This window comes from Lytechinus variegatus, chromosome 6, assembly GCF_018143015.1.
Source record: "Lytechinus variegatus isolate NC3 chromosome 6, Lvar_3.0, whole genome shotgun sequence".
Taxonomy (NCBI): domain Eukaryota; kingdom Metazoa; phylum Echinodermata; class Echinoidea; order Temnopleuroida; family Toxopneustidae; genus Lytechinus; species Lytechinus variegatus.
The window spans coordinates 15,471,389-15,494,602 of record NC_054745.1 but is presented as its reverse complement, the minus strand read 5'-3'; the positions used below and the strand labels follow the sequence as shown (position 1 = coordinate 15,494,602).

Here is a 23,214-nt window from a genome sequence, read left to right as displayed (position 1 = left end):
ATCAAAGGAACGGAGGATAGTATCAAAGAGATGACAAGGAAAATGAAAGATGAGATAAAAGGAAATATTCTCTCATTTTCCCATCATCCTATATTTGCATTTCCTTTTACCTATTAGGCCTATTTTTTTCATTCCCTATAGACGTGTTCACTTTTTTTTTCTTCTTCCAGTATAGCCTAGTTTTCTTCTTTCTTCCTGCGCATCATTAACGAATTTTAGAATCAGGTTCATGTTCATTTAATTTTCAGCATAAATAATAGGAATACAATAAGTATGACTTATAAATACACAAACAATTATTTATAAATTGAGATAATAGAGCCCTCTTATTTTCAGTTACTCGAATCAAAATCAACGTGATAAAGAAACTGGGCATTGAATCAACGTTGCGGTCGGTGCTAATCTACGTGGAATTGAAAACGTAAACACAAATATCGGCAGCTTGGAATTAAACTCACTATTTTCTCTGAAACAATGTCTGACTGGGACTGGGGATCGAAGAAAACAGGTAAATATTTTGAAATTACTGTACTGATTTATTTAACTCTATTTACTTTATTGCTTAACAAATAAGTGAATGGAAATATTTCCTTTATTTTCTTGAAACTCTTCATAAAACAGTACTGCAACGTGCCCCACACGTACAATTTTGTGTTTGTAAACTCTTCATAATCGACCCCATAAATCAACAGTAGGTTTCTCACTCGTTGACAGATCGACTCCTCATTCTAACTCTTTTCTATATCATATGTATGTAACTTTATAGAATAAAGTGCTCAAATATAGGACACTCAAGCATGATTGGACCAATTCAAAAATATAATCATTATCATTGGCATTGAATCAAATGAAATCGTGTCTATTTCTGTGGTTGAATGTTTTACTTTTAGAAAAAATGTGGTAGGCCGAAAACTATGGAAACTATTTACTTATACAGTATAAGTTATACTACCAGAAGTTTTTTTTCTGCCCAATACCAGAAGTGTAAAGTTGTGCTCCGTGATCAATTTTGGCAATTTAAACTGCACTGCACTCTAAACCCCAAAATAATCGCTTGATTGTTGAGAAAACATTTTATTTCAGCTGCGCAAATGCCGATTTTGAATTATTACTATTAATTTTGATGTAGACATTGATAAATGATAATCATTTACTTTCCAAATGGACCTCTTTCGGCTCTAAATATCGGACGTCTTCACTTAGCTCCACTTGGCTTCGTTTTGAAATCGAGCGTGCGCATGTGGACAGCACGCATTTCCAATGCAATCGGCTGATGTTTGATATTTGGGAGAGTGTGCCATATTTGGGAGGTAGTTGAATTTCCCGCCGTGTGGAAACCTCACGTTGGCCATTGCAGATCTTTTTGCAAAAGATCGAATATGTGTCATATATATTGGGCAATATTTCCTGCTAAAATCACTTCATCCTTACAAGATTTTTTTTGGGTCATTGATCTTATGGAGTTAAAAATTAGTGAGGGTCATGAGAATCTTTGTAAATCAAAATCATGGATTTAACCCCTGGATTTAACCCCTGTGGAATAGCTTTTCTGAGCAGCAACCTGGATCTACTGTGTGTGTGTGCAGTTCATTAGTGCATGTATCACATGTATGCAAGTTCCCCGAGATTGCAGTTCCCTATATAGTTGTGGGGAGAAAGTTTTTTCTGTCCAATATTTTGACACTTCACTCGAGTCATTTACCGGCCAAATCATGGTTTTGGGAACCCCTTGTAGATTTGTACATGTGTACGTGTGTACAAAATAGATGGAGATGGAAAATAGGGAACCATGCGTTGTGACTGAACTATAAAATCCCTGAGCACTGTACGAAGTAAACGGTGATTCCAATTTCAGGATAATGCCCATTTACCCATTAGTCTGTCCAAATCAGGAAGAAGTAGATTGAAAATGCAATTCAATATTGGGCCTGAGGCTTTTTAAGCTCTTCACTCAGTCTCAGATTCAACCCACTTTAAGCCGTTATGATATAATCTTGTTCTCTGTTGGGACTGTTCGGACTCGCCCGTTTTTGTATGCATGATTTTAGTCGCCAACTTCAGTCCATTTCAAAATTACTTTGATTATTTCCTTATTTCTTTAAAGGTAAATGAAAGTAGTTGCAGTAAGCACTGATTACACGAGAAAGTGTTTGAAACTTGTCGCGATATCATCAAAGAACTAAATCTGGTACAGTTACATAAACTGAACTTTGTGAAATCTTGAAATCTATGCTGAAAAATGTTCACACTGAAGATCACCAACACAGATAAGCGCACGTGGGAAAGTGTATTATTGCTTTGAATGTCGGCCCGACGCTTGACCCGAATCCCATGCTTATTTGCTAATTTCTCAGCAATTACACAATTTCTTCCAGAATCCTTTGGCTTTTTTTTTATTTATACAAACAGACACTTTGGTGGTCATTTCATTGGATTCTGTACGAACTCATTTTGAAATCATTACCACAACTGGAATTTATCTTTAACTTGTAGAAGATTTTACGGGGTCCCTATTGACCTGTGTGTGTGCTTTATATAAAGGGTTGAATTAATTCCTTGTTAATTTTTCTTAATAGGTGGACAAAATAACCACGGTGGTAAAATGAGTACAGAGGACATGCTTGAAGCCGAAAATGACCGAATGACACTCGGTCTAGCGGCTAAGGTCTCAACTTTGAAATCTGTAAGTAGTCTAATGGGTTTATAATCACTTGGGGCTGAATGCCAAAAAAATAGTTGCAAAAAACATGAAAGCATGAAGATACATCATATCTGGAAAAAATTTGAACGAACATGCAATTTAGTTGTTGACGTTGCTGGCTTTCCATAGTTGTGGTTGATTGTATCACTGCCGGGACCCCGTCTTGTGATTGATCCGATCAATCACAACTATGGACGGCCAGCAACGTCATCTATTATTCATGTTCGTTCAAAATGTTTTGAACTATGATGTATATTATCCATTGTTTTCTTAAAAATTCACTGTGCTTATCTCTATTATAACTGGATCTCCGTAGAGTTGGAACAAGACTTTTAAGGCATCCAAAGACCTATGTGACCTTCAACCTTAATTAAATCAAATTATTAAACATGCAATTGGTCTAATATTAAATTGAATTGCTGTTTGTCCTGCAGTACACTTGGTCTAATACCATGTAGTCTATAATCTAAATTATTGTTTAGTTTAATGCACAGAGGCCCCTATATACACTTAAAGGTCAAGTCCACCTCAGAAAAATGTTAACTTGAATCAAGAGAAAAATCAGACAAGCATAATGCTGAAAATTTCATCAAAATCGGATGTAGAATAAGAAAGTCAGGACATTCTAAAAGTTTTTTTGTTTTTCACAAAATAGTTATATGCACAATTTAGTCACATGTAAATTAGAGAATTGATGATGTCCCTTACTATTTCTTTTGGTTATACATATAATACACAATATAATCATTTACAGATTTGACAAGGACCAACTTGACTGAACCATATTGAACGTGTTAAACAATGATAATTCTACATGTTCAGGGAGAAATAAAACTTTTGTTTCACAGGACAATGAGGAGAAAATTAAAATATTTCATGTAATAAAATACAAAAGAAATAGTGATGTCATCAGTCTCCTCATTTGTATACCGAACAGCATGTGCATATAAATCTACTTTGTAAAATTAAGCAAAAATTAAAAATGTCATAACTTTCTTATGTTACATCCGATTTTGATGAAATTTTCAGTGTTATGCTTGTTGGATTTTTCTCTTTTTATTCAATTCAACTTTTGGTTGGGGTGTACTTTTCCTTTAATGTCATTTAAGTTTGAAGGTCACATAGGTGACTGGATGCCTGAAAAGTCCTTTTCTTTTATACTTTTTTAAAGAAGAATCATTTTATCAATCAGCTTTGGCTTATGTATACTTCTGGCAGTGGCAAACTGGCAGTAATACACTCGTTCTACAACTATGGAAAGCCAGCAACATCAACAACAAAAAAGCATGTTTGTTCAAAATGTCTTCCCGTATGATGTATCTTCACGCTTTCATATGTTTTGGGGCAATTCATTATGCCCTTTGTATACAAAAGGACAATGTTTTGAATATATCAGCTTATAATTTGGCACTTTAACCTTTAAAAACTGTAAGAATAATATAGCTTTCTTTACCATTCATGCATGGATACAGAACTCGGTAAACATAAAAAGGATACAATGTAAACAAAATCTCGACATTTTTTGCTTTTCATAATTTTAACACTGATTTAAGGATATGGGCCTTTACCTTTTTTTTCAGCTTGCCAAGGATATGGAGAACGAGACAAACGACCAAAATGTTTATCTTGATGGAATGGTAAGACAAGATGTTTGTCAGTGTTTGTCGGGGGGGGGGGGTAGAGTTAGGGACAGTCACCAGAGACGCATACCCGGTACATGACCAGGGGGTGTTTCACAAAGATTTAAGTATGACTTAAATTGCACTTAAATGCTGACGTGTATTGCAATGCGCGATCTTATTGATAGATACGCAGTAGTGTGCGTCCTTAATACTCGATCTGACCAATACGGTCAAGCCTTTCATCCCGTACACAACTCGGTATTTAAGAGCGACTCTAAGTCATACTAAAATCTTTGTGAACCCCCCCCATATTTAGGAATCATTTCTTGATATTGTTATACATTGCTAAGTGAAAAAAAAGTCTTTGATCTGGGCTATATCAGTTTATACTTGTGTAGGGCGGTAAAAAAACTACAGAAAGTATTCAGAAGTAAATTATGTAAATAGAGTATTGATTTGGCAAGTTTAGAGAGGTTTAGAAGCATGTGGTGGCCACTAAAGACAGATTTATTTTGTAGACTGGTGGCTGCTACATGGCCCTGCGAATGCTAGGGGTGCTGAACTCCCAAGATATTTTCCTTTGGGGTGCTGAATGTGTTATTTTACATAGGCAGCACGCTCTGAAATTCTGGAAGGTGTGACCCATAAGACCTTAATTTTGTAGTGAAACCCCTTTTTTGAAAAATTGATATTAGCACCCCCACTAAAAAAAATTGTTTCCATGGCCCTTGGCCGCTATTTTGTTCATGCCCACCAGAAGGAATCTTGATTTTACTCTTTATATTGTTAATGCAACAGTTTTTTTTTTCAAGAGCTGAGCTTTTTTGTCCAAAATGTGTCTTTATGTTCCTTTTTTCCTATCCAGGGTGATGATTTCTCCAGCTCAGAAGGCCTCCTAAGCGGAACGGTAAAGCGGCTGGACGGCATGCTGTCGTCCGGCCGCGGGAATCGCAAGCTCATGTGCTACATGATCGTAGGACTCGTTCTATTATTCGTCTTTGCGTATCTCCTGTTATCTCGAGTGACTGGGCACTGACAACGGATGAGTGTCGAACAGTGAGATTGAGGATCAGATATGATTATATTTTTTCAGGACTACTTTGCTCTTTTTAGTGGGACTCTGAAGCGGCACCTAGAGACAGACTTCTCTACTGCGATGGAGTTGAACGAGATCATTGTGCGGAGATCTCTGTGAACTTCTGTACGCTGAAGATTTGCAGAACTTCGAAAGGTGGATATGGCTCTGCCATTCTGAGTCCTTCTACTTCTGTACAGATGTGGCATATAGAGACTGACCTTCTATTTATTGCTTATTTCTATCGAGTATGAATACAATCAATGCCTGTTCTTGTGCAGAGAAGATTCAGGTTGTGGAAATGATGGTATTCTTTATAGCATTTTCCCCTGCACTAATCTGCTTCACAAGAGACAATCATCCTGTTAATTGCTATGAAGTATTCCGATCATGGACGGATCCTGTATGCGGAAGATTCAGATCGTGGAAAGAATGGTTATAGTACTTCTATTGCACTAATCTGCATCACAAGAGACATTTATCCTGTTAATTGCTATGAAGTTTTATTGCGATCATGGACGGATCCTGTACGTGGAAGATTCAGATTGTGGAAAAGCTAATTATGGTGACTCTGGTCCGTAATTAGCCTTATCTTCTGCACTTATCTCCAGCAGGTAAAATCATACATCCTATTTATTTCAATCAAGTATTAACGTGATCATGGATGGCTCATGTACATGTACGCGGAAGATTCCGATCGTGGAAACGATTAGTAGCATCCATTCTTACACTTGACTCCTGTTCTCGTCAGCATCTCATAGAGACATACATTCTTTTCATTGCTAGTGTCAAGTGTTAATGCGATCATTGACGGATCCTGTACGCGGAAGATTGAGATCATGGAAAGGATTAGTAGCGTCCATTCTTATCCTTTTCTCATTTACTGAGTAGCACCACATAGCAACATATACTTCCTATTTATTGCTATCAAGTAGTAACTTGTTGGAGGCTGATTCTGTATATATGCGGGTGGTAAACTGCTAATTCTTCTGTTACTAACTCGTCCACTCATCACTTGGTCTACCTTCATTGGTCTAATGCCATTCTGTCCATCAACATTTTGCCTAACAACCATTTGGTCCAATAACCATTTGGTCTAATAATCACTTCTTCTAATCACCAGGTCGCCTATGACCATTTTGTTGAATAACCCATTTTCTTTTCATTCATTTCGGCCAATTGGCACTTGATTGGTTAATTGGTGGGGATTTTTTACCTGATTGCTAAGAAAGCATGAATGCTTGTAAGCAAGCAACCAGAGGACCGACGGCTAAAGGTCCTCTCCGAAGGACCTGGTAATTTGGATTAATGCCTTACCAAAGGCAAATTTTCTGTAGAAAAAATTATGACACTGATGGATTTCCATAAAGTTACGTTTGATTGGATCAATCGTAACTCTTTGTAAGACGGGGCATGGGCCTGTCTTACAAGAGTTGTGATTGTTTTCCATGGAAAGCCAGCAAAGTTAAAATGTAAAATGCATGTTTGTTAAAAAAAATTCTAGATGTTAATGTATATCCATAAATCCATTGACGTCTTGACAATTTGATGTGTTCTCCTTTGTTGACAAAAGACATTGTGCAAATTTCCTACATAGAAAAAATTATGACACTGATGGATTTTCACAGAGTTACGATTGATTGGATCAATTGTTACTCTTTGTAAAAGGGGGGCCCTCATTGGTGTTGATTTAGTCATTCATACAGTCACTTGTAATTTGTGAACAGCATTGAGAAATGCCCACCTGTAAACATTTTAATGGAAGTGTCATTGTTTAGTGTTTCTCGTCTTTCATTTTCAATTGGAGGAGCAAGGCATTAATGCCCTTCAGCAAGCGATTCATCCATGTTGTGCTGCACCCACCCCAGGGGGCCGTTTCATGAAGCTGTTCGTAAGTTAAGAGCAACTATAAGAACAACTGGTGATCCTTTCTTGTGGTAGATGGTATACACCACAAATCGTCATTGGCGATGGTTTAGCGCGTAAGAAGGAATCACCAGTCATTCCGAAAGTCACCTTTAACTTACAAACAGCTTTATGAAACGCCCCCTAGTTTTTTGTTATTGGGTACTCACAGGATTTGTGCAAAGATCATATGACAGTCGGTAAGGCCAGTGGGGCAATGCCCAGGGGAATGGTCAAACTTCATACAAAGCACCTACATGAATACAATTAAGGTATCATTACTTTTGTTATTTGTGTTGTGGAAATGATGGTAACAATTCACTGTAAGCTTCCTTTCTGTGAAACACTAAACCCAAACTTAACACCACAATACCTTTTATTCTTATGAACATTTACTTGTATGATTGTGCTATGAATTTGCTTTGATTTGTAATTGTTTTGGTGACTTGCACTTCTAATCTGGCTTCTGTAAGACAAAAGTTTGCAATCAATCTCGATTGACCAATCAAAATCATTGTTGCATGCTCACTTTGTTGCAAACGCTGACCAGTGACCAATCAGAATTGTTCTTTTGTATTTGAAATTCTTTGCAAAAAAATTGTGTTATGGGGTTGAAAGATTCTCCTTTTCTGACAAATGAATTCAAAATTCTAGTAATTTCAGACATATTTTAGCCATCAAATTTTTTTTTTATTAACCGGAAGGCTCATTCCAAATCATTTTTGCACTTAACTTAATTTTGATGTGGGCAACTGGTAAAGGGTTTGCTTAGCAGACTAGCTCATGAAATTCATTGAGAGCAACAATCTTTGGCATTTAGTTCAATTCCCATTCGACAGATGTAGGTCTATTGAATAAATAAATTCCATGCTGTTTTCACTTTACACTCTGTTCATTTACAGCGGGCATTCAAGAGTAGGCCTTTTTTGACACCCATATTTTTTTAGATACAATAAAATAGAAACAATCGTTCAGCAGAATACCATTCTTGAAATGGTATATATTTTTTATTATGTGCATGTAAAGAATAAATTACTATAATATAATCCATTACTAGTGTATAAAATCTCATTTCTAAAGGCTTTTGATAGATTGTATGACAGTGGATATGGTCTGTATACATTTGGGCCAGGTATTGGTAGGAACAGGGAAGTGGGAGATTTAAGAGAGAGAAAGAGGGGGAGGGGAGGGAGAGAGGGATAGATAGGGTTGGAGTGAGAGAGAGCATGGAGAATGGAGAGAGACAGGGTAGAAGAAAGAGAATGAGATGGAGGGGGGGGGGGGGAAGAGAGGGAGGGGGTTGGAGAGAGCATGGAGAATCGAGAGAGACAGGGTAGAAGAAAGAGAATGAGATGGAGATGGAGGGGGGGAAGAGATTGAGGGGGTTGGAGAGAGCATGGAGAATCGAGAGAGACAGGGTAGAAGAAAGAGAATGAGATGGAGGGGGGGGGGGAGAGATGGAGGGGGAGGGAGAGAGCATGGAGAATCGAGAGAGTCAGGGTAGAAGAAAGAGAATTAGATAGAGACAGGGGGTGAGGGGAAAAGAGAGGGGGGTAGAGGATTGGAGTGAGAGAGCATGGAGAATTGATAGAGACAGGGTAGAAGAAAGAGAATGAGATAGAGACAGGGGGAGGGAGGGGGAGAAAGGGTTGGAATGAGAGAGAGCATGGAGAATCGAGAGAGACAGGGTAGAAGAAAGAGCATTAGACAGAGACGGGTGGGGGGGGGGTGGGGAAGGGAGAGGGTTGGAGTGAGAGAGTACATTAGGAATTGATAGAGACAGGGTAGAGGAAAGGGAATGGGATAGAAGGGGAGGGGGGGCATCGGGAAGAGGAAATGAGAAAAGATAGACACAGGGAGGGAGAGATGGTGAAGGACTGATGGATAGAGAGGAGAGAGAGGGAGAATAACATGGCAAGCAACACGAGGGAAAGGTGGAGGTTGATACTCCTCAATACAAATGTATCTTCTCTCGTAATGGCACATACCTGTCCCCCCCCCGGATTGCCAACCCTTGCGGAATATTAATGAGATGTGTTCTTATGTAAATTCAGTGTTTACTTCCCTGCTGAATGACTGAGAGGAAAACTTTTAACATGTTTTGTCTCGTAAGAAAACAATTTGGTTCAGCCGTTTGGTTTTTCACATTGCAAATTTCCATGTACATTCGTAATTCCGAAGCTTCGTTATTTCGAAGGTTCGGATATTCCGAAGGTTCGTTAATCCGAAAGCGAAATGAGGTTCGTTGTTCCGAAGGTTCGACAATCCGAAAGCGAAATGAGTTTCGTTGTTCCGAAGGTTCGTTAAGCCGAAAACGAAATAAGGTTCGTTCATTTCGTTTTCAGACTAACGAACCTTCGGAATTACGAACCTCATTTCGTTTTTGGATTAACGAACATCGAGGTATAGGCAATTTACGTGTTTCGGAATTACGAACCTTCGTAATTACCAACTTCGGAATTACGAACTTTCGGAATTACTTATTGGTCGGCATGTCTGCCCCTCCCCCCTACCTCTCATTTTCATAGGAATTTTCTGTATCAGGGATCATATGCCCCCTCTTACATTACCATCTTTAAAACAAAACAATGACAGAATCGAAATCTCAATTAAGAAGTTCCAAAATGATGCAGTGGATTGAATTGTTTTTATTTCCATAGAATTTATTTATTTATTTGTTTCTGCATGTCATGATAATTTCTGAATCACGATAAACACAATTTTTTTTCTGTTAGCGAAGCAATGCAGTTATAACAACCAAAATCATGTGATAAACAACCAGAACTCATTGTTGGTCGTCCACGCCCTTTGGCCTATGGATATTGATACGATGAATAGATCAATACAATGATCATATCTCAACAAGTGCACTTTGTTCTAACATAAATGTTCATTTACATAAACCGCTATGTACATATCTTAAATATTATCTCAATAGTAGGTCTATATCTCTGTAGACCTCAGTATAGGTATCTATCTTTATATGTAGTATCGTTATAATCAAGTTTAGACAAAGATCGTTTTGCTAATAAGTCTTCAAAGGTGCTAAGTCAACACTTTAATGTTTGTGTCTGCTTGCAGCACATGCAGTGCTAAACAGCATGTGAAATATTACATTGAGCACACAAAGTGCTAAATATTAACACATATGGGCGTGTATTATCTATATATACACGAGCTCTTAAAATTACTTAAAGCGTATCTCACTTGCGTATAGGCCATAATACAAATTACGACTTTCATACGGTAATTAATTGCCAGTTCGTCTTCTGCCAACTCCTCCCCTCGCCGCATGATCTACTTGTAATTAGTCTATTCCGTCCATCAGCATTCTAACAACCGTTTGGTCCAATCATCACTTCGTCTAATCACCATTTCGTCTGTGACCATTTCGTTTCATAACCAGTTTGTCTAATATCCATTTCATTTTCATTCATTTGCGCAATTTAACACTTGGCATGCTTAGTGTTAGTGGTTTAGTCCAATTAGACCAAATTGTATATTGACTAAATGGCTATTGGACCAACTGGTTATTAGACGGGATGGCAGTAGACTAAATGAGAGTAGACCATGTGGTGAGTGGACGAACTGATGGTCGAATTGGCATTAGACGAATTGGAAATAAACCCTTCCATACCTGATATGCCGTAATCGTTTACAAATAAATGAAGTATACATGAATAATGAGATAACAGTTGACAATAAATCACATGGCATCCCATATACTGTCACATAATTGCAGGTATAATTTTTATGAGTGTCATCAGCCTGGGCACAGATTAAATATGTTTCATCTTCTGCCGATAGAGGCACTAGGCACCCCTTTTCCCTTATAAAAAAGTACTATGGTATTTCCATAGTGAATTGACAGATGAAGGCAGTACATTTAGCATGGTAAATCAATGGTAATACCATAGTATTACTAAATTGACATATGAAGACAGTACATTTACCATGGTAAATCAATGGTAAAAATACCATGGTATTTTCTAAGTTGACAGATGAAGGCAGTACATTTACCATGGTATATCAATGGTAAAAATACCATGGTAATACCATAGTATTACTAAATTGACAGATGAAGGCAGTCCATTTACCATGGTAAATCAATGGTAAAAATACCATGGTAATACCATAGTATTACTAAATTGACAGATGAAGGCAGTCCATTTACCATGGTAAATCGATGGTAAAAATACCATGGTAATACCATAGGATTATTAAATTGACAGAAGAAGGCAGTCCATTTACCATGGTATATCAATGGTAAAAATACCATGGTAATACCATAGTATTACTAAATTGACAGATGAAGGCAGTACATTTACCATGGTAAATCAATGGTAAAAATACCATGGTAATACCATAGTATTATTAAATTGACAGATGAAGGCAGTACATTTACCATGGTATATCAATGGTAAAAATACCATGGTAATACCATAGGATTATTAAATTGACAGATGACAGATGAAGGCATTACATTTACCATGGTATATCAATGGTAAAAATACCATGGTAATACTATAGGATTATTAAATTGACAGATGACAGATGAAGGCATTACATTTACCATGGTATATCAATGGTAAAAATACCATGGTAATACCATAGGATTATTAAATTGACAGACGAGGGCAGTACATTTACCATGGTATATCAATGGTAAGAATACAATGGTAATACCATATTGCCATGGTTGTACCATTGTATTACCTTGACTGTACCATTCATTACCATGGTACTTTCATGTCATGAGTCATGAGTACCATATTTCTTTCATGATCCGCGTGGGATGGCCATCTTGGTTCCATGTGGGTCAGATATGGGCCCCATGTAAGTTCATTGAAAAAAAATTATTATTATTTTTTAAAATCATATTTATTTCTTCCTCATATCACATGTAAAAAAAAAAATATATATATAACATGACATCATTAAAACTTAATTGTTTCAAGTTAACACATAAACATTTTAACATGGTGAGAAAAGGAATATGTATTATTAGGGTCAAGTTCAATGAAACATATTTTTACAAATCCATACTCTAAGCCATGCCATCTTATCCTATCCTATAATCCTACAAAATCCTAAATTCTAATCCTATCCTACACCTATCCACAAAGCCTGTCATTGACTTCTAAACATTGAGTGAGTTCACAAAACTTGACAAATTATGGTTAACAATTTTCCATATTTAACCCTAAAACATTCTTCCGAAATTAAATGTCATGATTATGAATAATTCTATAAACCTAGAGCATTTTTCTGAAAAATTTCGTGGTGGAATCATGGCATAAACATAAACACATTTAATTGTTATAGCTACCTGTATATTAGCTAAAATTTTGGTAATTTATTTTTGTAATGAATATTCATGAGTGAAGTCCAGGGGTCCGTTGCAGAAAGAGTTGCGCTTAAACGCAAGTCAAAAAATCAATCGCAAGTCCCAAATGCGCGCTGTTGATTGGTTGAAAATCAAGTTGCGCAAGATTTTTAGAGTTGCGATTGATTGCAACTCTTTCTGCAACGGGCCCCAGATCAACTGATATCATAGTAATACCATGGTTACTATGGTAATACCATAGTAACACCATGGTACTTAATGGTGTTTTGACTGGTAGCAGTACTATGCTTGTCAAATAAGTACCATAAAGTACCATAAAAGTACCACAGAGAATTGTGAAAGTACCACGAAATGCGATGAAAGTGCCCGAGAGAACTAAAGTACCATGATGGAGTACTATGAAAGTATTACAGAGAACCATGAAAGTATTTTATGGAGAAGCATGAAAGTATATCATGTGCGAGGATGTGGCACTCTGTTCAGTATATTAACATCAACCATATAACAAATATTGTAATTTCATTGTAACATCTATGGTACAGTCATGGTATATGTACTATGATACGTACATTATGGTACTTTTGTATTTTCAAATAGTACTTTCCTATTCCGTATGGTACTTCTGTGGTCGTACTATTATGCAAACTAATTTACGATGTGTACTATGATCATTGAGCTATAATACCTGTCAAGTCCACCTCATAAAATTGTTGATTTGAATCAATAGAGAAAAATCAGACAAGCACAATGCTGAAAATTTCATCAAAATCGGATGTAAAATAAGAAAGTTATGACATTTCAAAGTTTCGCTTATTTTTAACAAAATAGTTATATGAACGAGCCAGTTACATCAAAATGAGAGAGTCGATGATGTCACTCACTCACTATTTCTTTTGTTTTTATTGTTTGAATTATACAATATTTCCATTTTTTACGAATTTCACGATTAGGACCTCCTTGCCTGAAGCACAAATATTTTAAAATAATTGAATTCCACGTGTTCAGGGAGGAATGAAATTTCATTTCACATGACAATGACGAGGAAATATAAATATTTCAAATTTCATATAATAAAATAAAAAAGAGTGAGTGATGTCATCAGTTCCTCATTATTTTGCATACCGACCGAGATGTGCATATAACTGTTTTGTGAAATGAAGCGAAACTTTGAAATGCCATAACTTTCTTATGTTACATCCGATTTTTATGAAATTTTCAGTGTTATGCTTGTTGATTTTTTCTCCTTTTATTTAAATCAAGTTTCTGTTGGGGTGGACTTGTCCTTTAATGCTACTCTTTTTTTTACAAGGGTTGTCCCCTCCCCTTCTCACTGTTCATGATTTACTAATGCTCCCTAATAATATTTTGCGAGATTCTAGGTCATATAATCCTGCCAATAATTCATTATTTAATATCGTTTGAACATTGGACTTTCGTTATAGAGTGTCACATGTATTTACCAGGAAGTAAATTCAAAATGTGGAGAGAGGGAGAGAGGGATAGGTAGAGAGAGAGAGAATCAATCCTGGGTATTTCCGTGTAAGCATGCACGAAACATAATGACAAAAGCATATTTTGCATACATGCGCTATGGGGAGATTCTATTTACTACTTTTCTTGACGAACGAGGAATAAACAACACAATAATGGGGATTTCCAACCATGCCACTGAAAATATATTTCTAACTGAAATATAACCTGGTCGCCTCACTGGAACCAATGATAAAACGTTCATCTTGTAGGAATTCTTGAAAAAGGCATATATAACGATGGATGAGAATCCACCTGCTATAGGACTTATCTCTTTAAGTGCCATGGACATGATGGAGGAGATTGAGCAATCATTAATCGCCAAGTACATTACTGGTAGCGGACTGACACCGGTTTCGAAGCGGATCTCCGCGGCGGAGGTTCCGGGATTTAGGCCTCCCAGGGAGTGGAAAGCGGTGTTCCTTTGCCATCAGAGCAGTCATGGGAGATTTTCAATCAGAATATCAGACATCATTTCGAATCAGTACGATGTTTTGATTCCGAAATTAGCAGAAGCATACGGTAAGGCTGAAAAAAGGTTTCTATAATATCTATTATAGAGTTGGTAGAACTTTGTAGGCTTAATTATCACGGCAGCAGTATGCTTTTAGTAGGATTGGTACGTATAAGCATAATGTTTCATTGTTAATGTATCATTAATTCTGTATTGCTTGATAAAATCATCATTAATATTATTATTAACTTAGTTATATTGTTTATCATTATGTTTTCAATTGTTATTATCGTTGTTATTATCATTATTTGTATTTTTATCATAATTATGTTTATCAACATTTATTATTCAAATGTCACAAATTGTGATTTGATCAATTTTGTACTTTCTTTAAAGTATATACATGATTACTGTGATTTTTAGGTTTTGAATTATCAATGATTGCAGAATAAACACCTGCTAATATATTATTATCATTAATATGATTATTGTTATGACTATTGTTATTATCATTATTTCATTTATTTTCACGATCATTCTTATCGTCATTAATCCCAATGCTCTTCACACTCTCCGAATTCCACCTTTATTTCTACTTGGCAGGCAATAAATCAGTGTGTTTCATTGTTTGTGACGTAGTGGAGGAGATAACTAATCGAATGCGAGCCCGCCAATTCGAAATCCTGAAGAGAGACCAGCCCGCCCTCATTCGACACACATCGGGCAATGTGTTCTTTTGCAGCGAGGTAGGGACCATTCACGAAGAGGACTCGACCAAAATTAAAAATATAATAAACGAGATTTGTGAGGATTGGAGAAAGAGACAAGAGGAAATATCAAGGCTAAAGGTTTGGATGACATTGAGTGATTTCAAGTCTGGTATTGACATTGGTGTTGGTGTTTGAATTTGGATTGCTTCCCTATAGCTCAAAAATCTATTCTGACTTTGTAAAACTGATCCAGATCACATTATTGACATCTCAACAACTAGTGGGTGACATTTCAGGACCATCTTCTTGTTATTATTGGTGTCATACTTGTGTTAAAATTGACCTATAACACCAACACCAATATAAATACTGAACTTGAAATCACCCATTCTACTTTGTTTCGATGATGATGAAAATAATAGTTACATTATGTAAGCATTGTAGATTAAATACCCTGCTCACGGGCATAGGTGCCGCGGCCGGGGATCGAACCCCGGATTTTCCATGTATAGCCAGGCGCCTTAGACCAATCGGCCACGGCACCTCCATATAACGCTCCATACTTTGCGATTCTAATCACTTTCGATGAAATAGGGAGTTTCGCAACCACTACGTAGAGGAACGTAGATAATCCATTGCCAAAAGCCCTTCATGGTAAAGCAGCCTTTGTCGAAAATCGGTAAATCAAAATAGTAGTTCAATTTAATTCAATTCAAGACTTTAATCCAGACACAGCTGCATATGCAGAGGTCCATATCAACAAATAACATACATGTAATATACATCAAGACAAACATACAAAGATAATACTGAATAAACAAAGAACAAATAAAGTATAAACAGTCGAAAATGAGAAAAACAAATCACACTAATAACTAGGAACAAACAATGAATACCTAAGACAAGTGGATAAGCAGTAAGTGAATAATACAAAGGAAGTATTTACATATAAAGATGGCAAATGAGTAACTTTTGTCTCGAAAGAGACAAAGATACATGCTAATATTAGTTACTTATTACTCTGCTAACAAATTGTCATACCAACGCTTCCACATTTCCGAGGTGTTCGTCCTTTGACAAACGAATTATTTGCAATGTTTCATAAGCTCCGAATCTTGGGATGATGATGTCCCCGTTCACCAATACACTCTAAAAAATGAAGTGCTAATTCAGCTCTTAAAGAGCGTGTATAGTGACTGCACTTCGGAGTGCTGATTTGTCTAGTTCAAATTTGAACGAGAAAAATCAGCACTCCGAAGTGCAGTCACTATACACGCTCTTTAAGAGCTGAATTAGCACTTCATTTTTTAGAGTGTATCGACAAAGTCCTCTAACCTGTAAATCGTGTGATCGAACGGGCACTTTCAATAGATTTACTATGTCGTAGAATCTGTCCCCGTTGCAATCTCGAAGACTCGCTATTTTCATAATCGCGATGAAAGTAAAAGGAACAACATGTAGCAATGGACATAAATACGTTAGTGAAAAGATTGGTGTTACACATTCAGAAACCAACTGATGATGGTGATACTATAATGACAGCAGAATTAGTGCGACAAGAAATATAACAACAATAATCAATAGTAACGATGATATTAAAACTTTGCTAGTCTACTGATAATAATACTTAATAAATATGGTGCTTACATAGCGCATTAATTCATGGTCTCTACGAGCTTTACCGATGAATTGAATTATTTATTATACACAATAAAAACGCTGTTTAACATGTTTAAGATTTTATACAACGCTGTTTCCTATATGAACCTTACAGTATTTGTTTAATCGTTTAAACAATCATGTTTAATTTATTGAAGATTAGATATTGAAAATTAAACTATGTTGCTTAAAATTTAAACACTTGTTTAAACTGTTTAAACAGTAGGTTCATAATAGTAAACAGCGTTGAATATCTTTTTTTACTGTGTATATACATTACATTAGAAGAAAGCGAATGAGTTATTAATTCAATTTCCATTAAAATCCATTCCTACATTATAATGATAATGACGATAATGATGAAAATAGAATAAACACAATATTAAATCGGATTCATAATGACGGTATTGACAAAATATCAATACTGATGAAAAATGAAAGTACTTCAATAACATAAAACTCGCAGTAAAAATATTATTTACGATATCAGGACCCCGTCTTACAAAGAGTTACGATTGATCCGATCAACCGCAAATATGGACGGCCAGCAAAGTCAACATATGAAATGCATGTTTGTTTAAGAAATTTTTCTAGATATGTTGGGGGGGGGGGCAAGCGTCCCCAAGCCCCCCCCCCCCATCTGTACGCCACTGATATTAGTGTTCTCAACTTTTTAACGCTCATAGATTTCTTAATGATTGTTCAGTTATTATCAACCTATTGATATTAATATTTCATGCATCTGTTTTACTTAATGCTTACTCTTTCCGATCCAATGGCTTCATTCTGCTCCAATAAAAGTTCTTATCTGTTTGTTTGTTGTTGTTTTTTTATCAGCAAGACGCCCGTTACTCGAATGATCAACGATTCGAAACATTGAATGGGTCAAGAAAACCACCAATACCAGCAAAGCCAGCTATAAGACTATCCCGGTGGGTTTAAGAGAAGCCTGCACTCTAGCTCGAAACAGGTCAGTCAATAATTTTACCAGAAATTTGTTTTTTATGAAAGGCCGTAAATGATGTATTCCGTTATTATAATACAAACTGCTGTTTGTACATTGTGAACTTATCATCTAATGAATGCTGTATATAGTTTACCAATGCAAATAGGCCTACTATCATATTACTTGGATTATATCTGTTTGTTGGATATGAAAATAAATGGAATTAGCTTGACACCTATATGCTACACAGTCACTCAAAATCAAATACAGATATTAGTTCCCCATCTCACAAAGAGCTGTGATTGATCCCGTCAACCACAATTAGGGAAAGACGGCCGCGCGAACATCAACTTTTTAGGCACGTTTGCTCAAAATGTTTTTTTTTAGATAAGATCACTGGCGAATCCAGGGAGGGGAGGGTGGGGGGCACATCTGGCTTGTGCCCCCTCTTGAGAGCTATAGTAAAACATTTTGATGTAAATGTGCCGCTCTTACAAAAGTGTGCCCCCCTTTGAGAGTCATACCATATATTTTTATAATGTCAATATGCCATTTAAACACAATTAAATTAGGACCTCTATTTTTCTTTCCTTTATTTTTGCTTGTCAAAATTTCCTCGGGAAAACGTGCCCCCCGCCCCCCTTGGAAAATCCAGGGTTCGCCCCTGGAAGTACATTCATTGTTGCGTTGACAATTTTGATGTGCTCCTCCTTGTTTACAAGATAATTTGGGGCAAAATTTCGGCATGAATATTACGACACTGATGGATTTCCATATAGTTGAGATTGATCGATTCAATCGTTTTTTTTTTCAGATCTTTTTCAATATAGTAAATTCATAACCATAATACCCGTTTTTCCAATAAATTTCGTCTATGGTGTATCAAGTCTTGTCACGAAGCTAAATCATTTAGTTATGTAGGTCCCAAACAATGGAATGAGATTCCCCAAATAACTAATTCACAATTTATGTCTTCCGTTAGAAAACAGTACAAACATTTTCTAGTGAATGATTATTAATTTTCGCAGTTGATATCAATGCATTACTTATACCCTTTCTACCCCCCCTTCGATTCGTGTCTTTTTGTATTCTTTTTTTCTTTCTCTCTCCTTTTTCCTACATTGTAGTTACTATAATGATATGATATTCTGGTTTTTCTTTTTTATTGATATTGTTGTCTTTTTACTATGTTTAGTTTTGGCGATCCAGCCTTACAGGTTTCTAATAACCTTCATGGAAAGCCACGCAATGTATTTTATTATCTAATCACGTTATTTGATGTTTCTTTGTATTTTTATCCTATTTTGCGAAATAAAGATTGAATTGAATCGTAACCCTTTGTAAAAAATAGTTGCGATCAAACGCAACTAAAAAAATCGCGCAACCTGATTTTCAGCCAACGAAGCACACGTATTCAGGATTCGCACATGGTATTTTGACTTGCATTTAATCGCAACTCTTTCTGCATCAGGCCCCTGGTGTTAGACGACTAATGTTGATGAAACGCGCTCGGACCATCATGCCCGTTTGCTGAAAATAGCCTACTTACCCGGGGAGCCACTTCCATTCACGAGTGGATACCATGCGCGACCAAGGGGTCTCGAAAAACACCTTAAACACGTAATATTCTGAAAATAAACCCCTTAACAAGTATTGGCGTGTGAAACCCTACCCTTAACAAGTATTGGAAACAAAAACGATACTCTTGGCAAATATTCCCTGAAATGAACCCCTAAACAAGTACAGGAATGTTTTATTGTTACGGTTCCTTCGGTCGTCGGCTTTATATAGTACGACCCCACTTCTTCACCTCGCGCAAATCGGACTCTAAACACAAAGTGTTGGGGCAAAAAGGACATCCTTTATAAAACATTTTAATTTTGTTTTATCATCCCCGCAAATTCGACCCTAAACACGTAATTTTCCTAGCGAAATAGATACCCTTTTTTCATTATTTTTGTGTTTTTGGCACCCTTATCACGTTACGTACGTAACGTGCCCTATCGTGGAAAAAACATCCCTTTTACGTGTTTTTTTTTTGGTCGCGCATGGTATCCACTCGTCAATGTAAGTGGCCCCTCCGGGCCTACTTACAGACAGTCTGTGAGCGTGACATGACAATAAAATAAGCTAGAGTTGCAGAATCTTGCCAGCAATATTTATATCATTTGCTTCAAAGTTATTCCCAACAATATTATTTTTTTGTTTTGTAATAGTATTTATTAATCATTCAGTTCAATACAAATCATCGTACAAATACTCATGGTATTAACATAATCATATACAATGGATAAATTCAATAACAAAAATTAACCATTATTTTATAACCAATATAAATTCACAAAATCATACAATAGTTATGTAGAAAATTTATTACTCAACATTGATTAAACTGAATGAAATTTACAATAAAAAAATTGAAATTTACAATAAAAAATTAATAGAAGCAAACGATCACTATCACTTTTTTCCATATCATAAATTATTATTAGGAGGCAAACCCCGGGAGGCAACGATCTTTTTATCACATTTTTTTTCATACCTTGTTAAGTTAACAGACATATCCCCCACTATTGATAGATGATTTTCAATTTATTTGGCCCCCTACTTGCAAATTTCGATGAAAATTTGACATTTATAACTCCATCATTCTTTAATATTACCTTGCATTTATTTTCCTGACTCTAGGCCTTGGATCCGTTGACCTTCGAAACCGATTCTTTGAACTTTGCACGTTTACTGGTCACTCCAAATTATGACCAAATAGCGGAGCGCCACTCGAAGGTGATCCGATCGCCCCTGCACAGAATAACTCCTTAAGCGCCTTCCGGAACGGAGGATGACGGATGGTATAGATAATCGGGTTAGCGCAAGAATTGAGGAACATGAGCAGGATCAAGCTAGAACTCAAGGGACTCCAAATGAAAGTAATGGGTAAGACGCCCAGGTTCACCAGGAAATAGGCTGTCATGTTCGGGGAGATGCAAATGATGTAGGCGCTGACAACGAGTAGCATGAGTTTGAGGACGCGGTTCCTGGCGACGACATGGAACGTTGGTCTGTCGGTCTTCTGGATCTGTGCTTTCTTGTGAAGGGAATATGCCGTGAGACTTTGAGTGATGAGGAGGGTCGTGATCGGTAGGACTACGGTCACCAGGTAATTGAAGATTCCAATGGGGAGGACAGCGCTTGGGACAGCTCCGTATAGTGGCAGGTGCACTGGGGAGTTATCAGAAAGACAAAGGGGATGAACAACGCGGAAAGTATGCCAGCCACCCAGATAAGCATGATGGCCATCTTGCTGCGTCGAGGGGTAAATACAAACCTGTGGTAAAGAGGATTCGCTACAGCCATGTAACGTTCGATTCCCATTGCCATGAGAATGTAGGATGATGTCTGCTGTCCATGAAATAGGAAATACCGAGAGTCTATCATCTTGCAGAAGAAGAACCCTAGCGGCGAGCGCGGTATCCTCTTCGATGTCGGCACCGGGATGATAAAGACGGAGCTGACCAAGTCGGCAATGGCCAACGCACCCACCATGATATCCATCGAGTTCAAGGCCTCACGGCGTTTGGCTAGGACGACAATAACAAGAAGGTTCCCGATGATGCCAAAGACACCGATGAGTACCTGGATACAGTCGAATATTCCCCATCTTAGTACATTCCATTCCCAAGCATCACAGGACTTTGTGGTGTGGTCCATGTCACTTCCGTTGCTCAGGTTTCTCTCTATCCTTTCAATAAACATACTTTCTTCTCTATCCATCGCAATACCCCCTCTGGCTGTTACCCATGCGAAGGCATCGTAACCTTCCGTCGTCATGGTGTAATTGAGAAACACATCGTTAAGAACAGCTCTTTCACTTGTCAGTGTGACGCCCTCTACGGTGGAACTTGTATTTTGGCTGTTTTCAAAGGAGATGTCGTCTGCCATACTCCCATAAAGTTTGATCAGGAAGAAAATCAAAGCTACTTGATTTTTCATGATGAGTTCTTGCAGTCTGAAGCACCAAACGAAATCTGCCAAAATCGAAAAAAAAGAGAAAACACACATCTATACCTAAAATATTACAAAACAAAAAGTATATATGTGTTGATAACATTAATAATGCATATTAATAGGTAAACTTTGTAGTGCGCCAAATCCTTTCTGCAAAGAGCCCTATTATAGGCGCAAAAGAAAAAAAGGAACAAAGAGGGTGAAAGGAAGTATATACATATTTAAGTAATCATAAAACAGGGAAGTGGGAATTTAGAAATTCTTACTTCCTTCATATCCTTGATAAACAGAACTAGCTATCATTAAAGATAAATTCCAGTTTTGGTAACGATCTCAAAATGACTTTTTACAGAATCTAATATAATGACCACCGTTTGTTTGTATATGATTTATGTGCCAAAGGATTCTGGAATAAATTGTGTAATTGCTGAGAAATAAGCAAAATACGCGCGGATTCGGTCATTTCCGTCGGGTCTTTATTCCAGCAATAATAACACACTGTCCCACGTGTGCCTATTTGTGTTGGCGATCTTCAGTGTGATCGTATTTCAGCTTAGATTTTATGGTTTCACAAAGTTCAGTTTATGTAACTGTACCAGATCTAGATCCACGATGATATAGTCATACTTAACCTTGGTTTACAGACTTTCTCACGAGTGTTTTACTGCAACTACTATCCGATTTAGCTTTAAAGGGATTCTCCGGGCTGAAGATATCTCAATAAATAGAGTAAAATATTCCCAAAGGAAAATTCTAAAAATTTGATCAAGATGGGATAACAAATAATGAACAATCACGATTTCATGTTATAACATGACATAAAAAAAGGAAAGCATGGATGTGCCATCATCAGCCCACGTGATGAATGTTCATGAAGACATGCCTAGAACTCTTTCACCAGAATAATGTAAATCTTTAAAATTCAATAACTTTGATATTTGTCATCCGATTTTGGTCAAATTTTCAGCATTTTGCTCTGTGAATGTTACCCTATTTGTTTTAAAAATTAATATCTTAAGCCTGGAGCATCCTTTTAAGAGAAAGAAGCATTGAAAAGACGCGTATTTTTTTAAGGTAAAGTTTGTCAGCGGTAGCATTCTCGGACAGCCAGAGGAGGATCGTTCCAGAGAACAGTACCAACTTGAGCAAAGCCCGCCCCCAAGATTTTAGAACAACTAGGGATCGATTTGGATGAACGTGGGGACAAGGGGCTCATTTCATAAATAATTGTTATTACTGTTATTACCTTGCCATTATGGC

General features: G+C 36.9%; 3 protein-coding genes across 3 annotated transcripts; 2 read left to right on the top strand and 1 right to left on the bottom strand.

The window, feature by feature from the left end:
• The first annotated feature begins 399 nt into the window (after positions 1-399).
• Positions 400-6,673, top strand: LOC121417085 (BET1-like protein). The gene is made up of 4 exons (XM_041610650.1): positions 400-508; positions 2,577-2,683; positions 4,282-4,338; positions 5,189-6,673. The coding sequence occupies exons 1-4, from the start codon at positions 475-477 to the stop codon at positions 5,357-5,359; spliced, it is 369 nt and encodes a 122-aa protein (XP_041466584.1). The 5' UTR covers positions 400-474; the 3' UTR covers positions 5,360-6,673.
• A 4,187-nt stretch (positions 6,674-10,860) lies between these two features.
• LOC121417574 lies at positions 10,861-20,724 on the top strand. Its single transcript, XM_041611309.1, has 5 exons — positions 10,861-10,878; positions 14,393-14,702; positions 15,238-15,482; positions 17,841-17,973; positions 20,638-20,724. Exons 1-4 carry the CDS (start codon positions 10,861-10,863, stop codon positions 17,943-17,945), a joined length of 678 nt encoding a protein of 225 aa, XP_041467243.1. The 3' UTR covers positions 17,946-17,973; positions 20,638-20,724.
• Positions 20,725-21,030: 306 nt separating this feature from the next.
• On the bottom strand, positions 21,031-22,317 carry LOC121417084 (somatostatin receptor type 5-like). Its single transcript, XM_041610649.1, has one exon. The coding sequence runs from the start codon at positions 22,006-22,008 to the stop codon at positions 21,100-21,102; it is 909 nt and encodes a 302-aa protein (XP_041466583.1). The 5' UTR covers positions 22,009-22,317; the 3' UTR covers positions 21,031-21,099.
• Positions 22,318-23,214: the final 897 nt, after the last annotated feature.

What these genes read in the sequence shown, in the direction of transcription:
- LOC121417085 (XM_041610650.1), top strand. Translation starts at nt 475, where the DNA reads ATGTCTGACTGGGACTGGGGATCGAAGAAAACAG. An exon ending in CTGGGGATCGAAGAAAACAG is followed by an intron (nt 509 to 2,576) that starts GTAAATATTTTG and finishes TTTTCTTAATAG; the next exon opens with GTGGACAAAATAACCACGGT. An exon ending in AGGTCTCAACTTTGAAATCT is followed by an intron (nt 2,684 to 4,281) that starts GTAAGTAGTCTA and finishes CTTTTTTTTCAG; the next exon opens with CTTGCCAAGGATATGGAGAA.
- LOC121417084 (XM_041610649.1), bottom strand. Translation starts at nt 22,008, where the DNA reads ATGTGTGTTTTCTCTTTTTTTTCGATTTTGGCAGATTTCGTTTGGTGC.
- LOC121417574 (XM_041611309.1), top strand. An exon ending in GAAATTAGCAGAAGCATACG is followed by an intron (nt 14,703 to 15,237) that starts GTAAGGCTGAAA and finishes TCTACTTGGCAG; the next exon opens with GCAATAAATCAGTGTGTTTC. An exon ending in AGGAAATATCAAGGCTAAAG is followed by an intron (nt 15,483 to 17,840) that starts GTTTGGATGACA and finishes TTTTTTTATCAG; the next exon opens with CAAGACGCCCGTTACTCGAA.